The 9094-nt window shown below is 40.6% G+C and overlaps 1 protein-coding gene across 5 annotated transcripts; it reads left to right on the top strand.

Moving 5' to 3' along the window:
• Nucleotides 1-329: 329 nt before the first annotated feature.
• LOC120526254 (potassium voltage-gated channel subfamily A member 2) lies at nt 330-8028 on the top strand. Of its 5 annotated transcripts, none has more exons than XM_039749338.1 (3): nt 330-341; nt 1394-1807; nt 4087-8028. In XM_039749338.1, the coding sequence occupies exon 3, from the start codon at nt 4242-4244 to the stop codon at nt 5733-5735; it is 1494 nt and encodes a 497-aa protein (XP_039605272.1). In that variant the 5' UTR covers nt 330-341; nt 1394-1807; nt 4087-4241; the 3' UTR covers nt 5736-8028. The 5 variants fall into 5 exon arrangements, with proteins under 5 accessions (XP_039605272.1, XP_039605271.1, XP_039605273.1 ...); XM_039749337.1 differs by lacking the exon at nt 330-341 and adding an exon at nt 374-551; XM_039749339.1 differs by lacking the exons at nt 330-341; nt 1394-1807 and adding an exon at nt 374-551.
• Nucleotides 8029-9094: the final 1066 nt, after the last annotated feature.

Here is a 9094-nt window from a genome sequence, read left to right as displayed (position 1 = left end):
GTGTAGCTTATGAAGGAGAGCTATTTTTTAATACGCCGTTAAGTGCAATAATTAATAAACATAATTAATGATTTGCATAATTGTGTTAGTCAAGTTTTGACAATATACGCTGTCAGTTAATCGCTAAGTAAATGCGGCATATTATGATTTTTTTTAAATATGCATGGCATGGTGTGTTCACTTGTCAGTTGTCTCAAAAGGAGAGCGCTGCGCCTTTAAAGGCTCCCGCTGCGCGAAGGTAAGGTAAGGAGTGGTGCGCTCCCTGCGTCCGTGCTCTTCTCTCCTATCCTCTCCCCTCTCTCTCTTTGTATGCACACCGATGCTTGACTGCAGACTCTACTGTAAGCCTATTCCGTTGGTCTCACTAAAAAAAAAAAAAAAACATGAGAGAGAGAGAGAGTGAGAGAGGGGGAGACCTACTGCACATCCGGCACTAAACATGCATGCTTCACTTTAGGTTTAAGGGGGGAAAAGGCAACCTTTATCTGACAAGCTATTTTTTTTGGCGTGGAAAAGACTGAGGATCCTCATCTTGCGCATTGCCTTGTGGCGTGGGTGATTCCATTATTTCAGTACAATTTCTCTCTCTCTCGATCTATGTATATCTGCTCTACTGCATGCCGCTTTGTTATGCGCGGATAAGGACGGCGTTATAATAGGGAGCCTCTCAGAAAATGCATGGATCTGCCGCGGTCTTCGCTCTTCGAAACGGGTTGTTTGCATCGCATGTTAATTCCCTTCGCCGATTTTTCCCCCTGCACTTCTAGTTGACTCACAGCATTAAAGAAGAATCTGTGCACGAAAAAAAAAATGATCATGGATGTGTATGTGATGGGGGGTTGCCTGCCCTGCATGCACGTGGGCGCAAAACCACGTTAAATTATCACAATGAACGGATAAAGCGAAAACGGTGCATTTGTGATAATTTCTGCTCATAGAGGCATGAAGTGCTATTGTGGAATTTCTTTTACATACATTAATTAGCGCTTAATTGCTGCACCACGATGCACAGCAGTAGTGATGGAATATTCCACCTGGTAATTTTATTATTCATCGGGATGGGCCAAAAGAAATATATATATATATATATATATAAATAGGCAATTGAATTAAAACGATTGACATCGTCACACTCATGCCTTTTTCCTTTTTCATATGATAAAACGAACATCTTGTGGCTTAAAAAATCAAGATGGTGCAGACTCAAAATGGCTTAATTTTAAAGAAGGCGAGAGGGGAAAGGTGCGTGTTTTTGAACGCTAAAGAGGTTAAAAGTAGCGATCATGTTAAATGAGCGCATTGCCTGCTGCTTCCCTGCCTTGCATCTTTGCAGATGTAGCTTCAGCTTTACTGTCTCTGTATCAGGAGTACCTTTGCTGCGGTTTTGTTGCAGGCAACGTCACTTCTCCTAAGGACACTCGGGGGACGTCATATTTTGCTGATCTAAGCATCTTTGGACCATTACTGAGGAAGCCTTTCAAAGGAAAGAAAAGGCTGCCCCACCATCTTCTATGGTGCCCCATTTGTCACCCCGCTGGAGGAGAGGGGTCTTCCGTGGATCCCCAGTACCCCGTCAGTTGCTTTGAGAGAGTCTGTTCCGACCTCCTGCAGCTCACCGTGCAGGTATCCTGGCATCGACCACTGGACAGAGATGTCAGAGATGGAGGCAACTTTAGACTTCTCACTCCATGGTGCGGGTGGTGAAAATTTCAAGCGGCTCTGAGTCGGGACGAAGGCACCTCAGGGATAGGCAGCATCTTCTTCTGCAGTCTGCCTCTTCTCGGGTATAAGGAGCATCGCTCTTAAGGTAAGCCGGCTGATGTGTCAGAGCGTTTAATTATACCGGTGCAGTCCCGATCGGTATCCGATGGAGTAAAATGAAAATGAAATATTTTAAAATACCGGATTTCCTTTAAAAATCAATTAGATAACTGCTTTGAACAGACTGCACTGTATGGGTGTGAGTGTCAACATGGTTATGACTAATGTGCGTGTATATAAGGCTTAAACTCGATATATGTGTGTGTGTGTGTACAGAGATAGATAGATATTAGTGTCTAATAATTTACTAATCTGAGTAACTCAGTAAACCTTTCAAATTTCTGTTTGCAAATAATGTTTACCTGCATTGTTTTCATTTTGGTTTGGGCAATCCAGCAAATACCTTGAAGCCTGCATTGATAGGGGAGTGCTTCAGGACTTTATGAAATATAAAGTGGCTTCCATTAATCAGCAAATCTGAAGGGGGAAGGAGGTTGGGTTGATGTTTTAGCTTGTTAGTCTTCTACACATAGCTATGTTCATGTGAATTATTATTACCAATTTTTTTTTTTTTTTTTGCAATTAAAATTAGCATCTTTTCCTCCAATTGGGACTCACTTTTCCATTCACTGAGCGATGTTCTGGTTGCTCTTGCATATTAATGATAAAGCCTGAAAAACAGATCGCCTAACACTGCAGTCATTTTAGTGTTTTCAGTAGAGTCCTTAGTGAGATATTATAGGTTCAATATTACCTGCTAAATAAAAGAGGAGAGTTTGCATGTGACTCTTTTTTTTAGGTGTGTGGCTTAATATAATTCTTTCCTTAATTGCTTACATGAACTTCACTCTTCCAAATGCAGCTATCTCTGCATCCAAACTCGTAAAGGAAATGATAGCAGTCTTCCTCTTCTCTTCATCTTTAAATATGCCTCATCTCTAAATGTATAGATGTTGGGTTCAAAATTGTACTGGTAAACCAAAAATGACTTTAAGTAAACAAGCACTTGTGCAGATTTAAGTAAATCACTATTTTTATCTCATACATAGAGAAGGCCTAATGCAAATGATGAATTGTACATTTTCTATCATTCAAATACAATTATTTATAAAATAGACCATTTATTCCAGTATGTTTACAATTCTGCAAAATATTTAAATTATTAATATTAATTGTTTTTTTTTTTATTTCCTTGATATTTAAAGTCTGCAGCTACAATATGTCATGCTGTGGATGTTGCTGTCACATAGTGCTTTCTCATGAATCTATTGGGAGACCAGAGTTCACTTTCTGGCTTCTTCCTGTGTGGAGTGTGTATGTTCTCCCCTGCGTAAGTTTCCTCTAGGTGCTGAGTTTTCCTCTAGCAGTCCAAAGATATGCAGGTTAGGTGGTTTAGTAATGCTAGCCTGGCCCTATTGTGCGTATTCACCCTGCAAAGGGAGAGGGATTGCATTGCTCCCTATGCTTGCTGGGACCGACTCCAGCTCATTGTAACCCTGCTTAGTTTTAGAAATAGGATGGATGGGCATCTGTATATTGTACAATGTGTTCCCTATAGAATCTATCTATCTATTATATAGTGCCTTTCACACTATCTATCTATCTATCTATCTATCTATCTATCTATCTATCTATCTTATAGTGCCTTTCACACCATCTATCTATCTATCTATGAATGAATAAGTTGACCTACAGCATGATATCATGTAGCCTTAGTCAAATTCCTACAGAAATCTTATTCTCTCTAATTTATAACTAAGGCTGATATTTCTGTATGATATCCATTATATAGCACTGTCATTTCTATTTATTTTATAATGCCTTTCCTATATATATATATCTGTCTGTCTGTTTATCTGTCTATCTATCTATCTATGAATGAATTCATTGTCACAGAGTATGATATCAAGTGGCTTGCACTGAAATAACAACCTTAGCCAGATTTCTACAGAAGTCTCATTTTTTTCTCACTCATATCTATAGCTGATATTCCTGCATGATGTTTTTATTAGCTTTTGTTTTTCTTACTCTTATTTCTGTCCAGGTAAAGTGATAATTGTTGCTGCCTTTGAGGATGCTGCAGCACATGCTCTGGCAGGTGAAATGCTGCTGCAGTGCGATGTCTGAAATTGTGAGGCCTTTTCTTGCAACCCATTGTGCGGTGCAGTGCATGCCAGCATGTGGCTGCTTTAGAATGCTGTAATGTTCTTTTAAGCTCCCGATTCGGATTCATAATTCACTAAGTGATTACTGTTCATGTTAAATCAATGAGCAACACCTTTCCTTCTTCTCTCTTGTCTCCTCCTGTCTATCGTTCCAATGCAGGTCATCACAGTCCAAGTGTTGGAGGTGGACCTTGGAGCTAGCATTCCTTTGCTTTGTTCTTCTTGATTCCTGACTGCCTAGAAGCTCTCTACAAAAGAGACCCTGAAGAGAATTAAAGTGAAGAAGAAAAAAAGGAGGCTTGATCTCCTGCTGACATGACGGTTGCAACTGGGGACCCTACAGATGAAGCAGCAGCCCTTCCAGGTCACCCACAGGACACCTATGACCCAGAAGCTGACCATGAGTGCTGTGAGAGAGTGGTCATTAATATTTCAGGGCTGCGGTTTGAAACGCAACTCAAGACTTTGTCTCAATTTCCAGAGACTCTTCTTGGAGACCCCAAGAAAAGAATGCGCTATTTTGATCCTTTACGAAATGAATACTTCTTTGACAGAAACAGACCGAGCTTTGATGCCATTCTGTATTACTACCAATCTGGAGGGCGGCTAAGACGGCCTGTCAATGTACCTTTGGACATTTTCTCAGAGGAAATTCGATTCTATGAGCTGGGTGAAGAAGCAATGGAGATTTTCAGGGAGGATGAAGGCTTCATTAAAGAAGAGGAGAGGCCTTTGCCAGAGAATGACTTTCAGAGACAAGTATGGCTGTTGTTTGAATACCCCGAAAGCTCAGGGCCTGCCAGGATTATTGCCATTGTTTCTGTGATGGTCATCCTAATTTCCATTGTCAGTTTTTGCCTGGAGACCCTACCTGTTTTTAGAAATGATGAAGATGATGTGCAGAAAGGAACTGTTTCCAACCAGTTTTCAAACAGCACCTCCAGCTACCATTCAACTTCCTTCACAGACCCTTTCTTCATCTTGGAAACCCTTTGCATCATTTGGTTCTCCTTTGAGTTTCTTGTACGCTTTTTTGCCTGCCCCAGCAAAGCTGGCTTCTTTGTTAACCTAATGAACATCATAGACATTGTTGCTATTATCCCATATTTTATCACCTTGGGCACAGAGCTGGCCGAGAAGCCAGAAGATGGCCAGCAAGGTCAACAAGCTATGTCCTTGGCCATATTGAGAGTTATCAGACTTGTCAGAGTCTTCCGTATCTTCAAACTTTCCCGACACTCCAAAGGTCTCCAGATTTTAGGACAGACACTCAAGGCCAGTATGAGAGAACTAGGACTCCTGATCTTCTTCCTCTTTATAGGTGTCATCCTCTTTTCTAGTGCGGTGTACTTTGCCGAAGCAGATGAAGAGGATTCCCACTTTGTCAGCATCCCTGATGCCTTCTGGTGGGCAGTTGTCTCAATGACCACAGTGGGATATGGAGACATGGTGCCCACAACAATTGGAGGCAAGATCGTAGGATCCCTGTGTGCAATTGCTGGTGTCTTGACCATCGCCTTGCCAGTGCCTGTGATTGTCTCCAACTTTAACTACTTCTACCACCGTGAGACGGAGGGAGAAGAACAAGCGCAATACTTACTAGCCGCCAGCGTTCCCAAAATTCCATCCTCTGAGGAGCTGAAGAAGAGTCGAAGTGCCTCAACTATCAGCAAGTCAGATTACATGGAAATTCAGGAAGGGGTAAATAACAGCAATGAGGATTTCCGTGAAGAAAACCTCAAGGCCGCAAATTGCACCCTGGCCAATACAAACTATGTCAACATCACAAAGATGCTCACAGATGTATAACTGCAGGCAATGTCCAGTCAGTGCGGGCTGGGAGAAGGGGCAGGTGTTCCAACTTGATAATGTTCATGAAGGAGAAAGAAAAAGGAAGGAATCAATGTGTTTTGGAGTTAAACCTGCTACCGGAGATGGCAGGGACCCCGCCGTCTTACAGGACCATGTGAACATCTCCCACCTTCTTGGTCACTTTTGCTATCCTATTGTAACCAATATCCAGATGTTGGTGTATGCATGGTGTTACTCTTATCTGTGTGACTCTTTTATAGTAGTTACTTTGCCCTCGGCAAAACAGACAGTAGCCAACCTGTAGCCAAAAATAGTAGCAAAAACACCGAATGACAACATTAGCCTCCACCACGATGTCTACACCTTCTCCACCCCAGCTCCACCACATCACTTCATCGGGTTTAAATAATCATCCAAAGATAATGCAATACCTTGACTTCTTTCTGCCGTCTCTAGTTTTCTACAAATGGCACAAAAAAGGACGGACGTGAAAAATACCAGATCAAGGAGGTCAAATAAAGGTGACAGTGGAATACTACTGGCTTGATGCAATTAAACTCTGCATCATCCTCTTGCAGATGATCAGGAATTTCTGAAGAATGCCGGAGACATTATTTATGGGACACTTAATAAGACCCGTGAGTAGTTTAACCGTAGGGTTGACACGTGCTATGTTCAGATGACAAAACCACCAGACTGTAGGATGATCACATTGTTTTGCTTCTCTGCTATTTCATCTTGTTTCTTTTATGTGAGGCCATGGGTGTTCAGCATAGACTTCACATTTGTATTGTTAATGTGCTGATGGGAAAGCCGGTAGTTTTAAAAAGCGGGTTACTTGCTTATTTCAGTCTGTGTGTGTGTGTGTGCGTGTGTGTGTGTATGTGAGGCTGGGTGTGTACACATGGATGTGTGTATGGTTTATGTTTCTATTCCCTGTGCCTGGTTTCATAACCACTCTTTGCTGCATTGTTGTTTTTTTCACATTTACTGCAGTGTGTCAAATGGGAACATGAGGGCCATGTACTGAATATGAAAGACATGTTAAAAAATCCTCCCATCAAATCCAACACTGCACACACACACACACACACGCACACACACACACACACACACACACGTATATAAAAGCAAGTGAATCCACCCTGCTTCAGCAACTCCCAGAAGCTGAACACTCCCATTCTTTGCATCACGAATCCATAAGAAGCACACAGAATAGGATTCACTGCTGTAATGCCGCAGCAGTCCAGATAACGGATCACATTGACATTTTACTGTGACATTGCAGCCTAATGAAGCAAATGACATTCCTAGCTCAGTTACAGGGTCACCAAAGATAAATTCACTGCCGCTGTCCATCTATCTATCTATCTATCTATCTATCTATCTATCTATCTATCTATCTATCTATCTATCTATCTATCTATCTATCTATCTAAATCAGTTTAGTTCATAACCACTAATGCTGGAAATACTTTGGTGAAACCTGTAAAATCTATGCTTTCCTTGCATTTCAACAAATAGAATATTCTCAAACAATGTTGCATGACTGAGGTAATTGTTATAGCATGCACTTTAATATTTAATATAGTCCAAAAATAAGCCCACACACACATATGTATATTTTCCTTTGTGGGATATTTACTCTGTGCAATATATAAGAAGTGTCTTTTATTATGATTATCATTTTGTAATTAATCGTGTGACCTTTTGCTACTAGAAATTTTTGTCTGTTTATTTATTTTTATTATTTTTTTTTCCAACACCTAAACTGTAAATTACTTTCAGGGGTTTAACTACAAGGAGGTTGTGTTCATTTTTTTTCTTTTTTTCTTGGTTAGCAATAAGGTTAATATATAAACCTTAGCAGATTGCACTAACTGAATAATAAAAAGAATATATTAAAAAAAGAAAAGGATAAAGATGGGAGAAAGAGAGAAAGTAAGAGAGAGAAAGAAATGTGCACATTTAAATATATTTTTCTAAACAGTATTCCAGGTAGGGCTCCCTTCAAATCCTGAACTACATTAAGCAGGTCTGAAAATATTATATTATATTATATTATATTATATTATATTATATTATATTATATTATATTATATTATATTAAAGTACCTGGTGTTGCATGACTGTAAATAAATGAGGGGGAAAAACTTTGCTTTGAAAATTCAACATGGCTAAATCAATCACAGTGAGTGATTGACAAAAGCTGTAATCCTGCGAGTCAGTGGTGTTAGATAGAAAGATAGATAGATACTTTATTAATCCCAAGGGGAAATTCAAATAATCCAGCAGCAGTATACTGATGTTATCTCTCTATTATAATAAAAAAATCTTGGATTGATACGTGATCTTCTCGGAAGACACTTTGATGTCCCGTGAGACAAAAGGACAGCTGCTGTACAGGCTTTTAAATGATCAACACGCAGCGCGACAAGCAGAACACGCAGCTCGGCAGCAGCAGCAGAAAGACTGCAGCTGATCCGACCGCATCTCCTTAGCTTGCGTTCAGTGCCCCCAACCCCCCTCACAACACAAACGGCAGAGACGAGAAGTGGCTGGAGGGTAGCGTGCCCCGGAGAGGGGGAGGGGGTGGACAAATGAAGTGAGCAGGGGGCAAAGTTCCCTAGTTATTCAAATTATTGAAAATAAAATGCTATACGTACCTGCATTCTTAGATGAGATTCCGCTTTTGCTGCCACATAATGTTGTACATGCAGATGATGATATCCTCGCGGCAGTGAACTTGTGCTGTCTGATGGGAATTGTAGTTCATGCATTGCTGCTTATATTTAAGTTATCCCATCCTCCCTCCATTACAAACCCATCCTCTATATGCCACATAGCCTCTGTTTTAAGTTGGACCAATGGCAGCATTTTATGAAAACTGGATAATAATTAACATGACTGGTACAATTATGGCTTTTTCGTCTGCCATCTAATGGTTATGAAGCGCCTTTGCTCTGGTTGCTCTGGACAGAAGTGACGCCTCCTTACGGACAGTTGTGTTTTTACAACACGGGGACCGGAAGAGGCATAGTCAGTTGCCCTCAGTGGCCGGTATTTTTGTACTTTGGAGGAACAAAAAGACAGCAGCACCCCCTCTTGGCCCGGGGTGGTATACATACATGGGAAGAACTTGGAGGGTGACCCTCTGACACACATGCCTGACAATATATGCACTTAGTTTTCTTTTTGCCTTTCTTTCCATTGTTGTTGTTACTTGTTTCCCTCACTGGAAAGATTCAATATAAAGAGACAGAAAATATAAATAGAAATGTATATATATATAATGCCTTTAAAGAAAGGTGGGAAAGAAATAGCAAAGAAATAAAAACGTTCATCTGCTTTTGCCC

The sequence above is a fragment of the Polypterus senegalus genome, chromosome 3, assembly GCF_016835505.1.
Source record: "Polypterus senegalus isolate Bchr_013 chromosome 3, ASM1683550v1, whole genome shotgun sequence".
Classification (NCBI taxonomy): Eukaryota; Metazoa; Chordata; class Cladistia; order Polypteriformes; family Polypteridae; genus Polypterus; species Polypterus senegalus.
The sequence above is the reverse complement of the archived record's forward strand: the minus strand, read 5'-3'. Positions and strand labels throughout refer to the sequence as shown.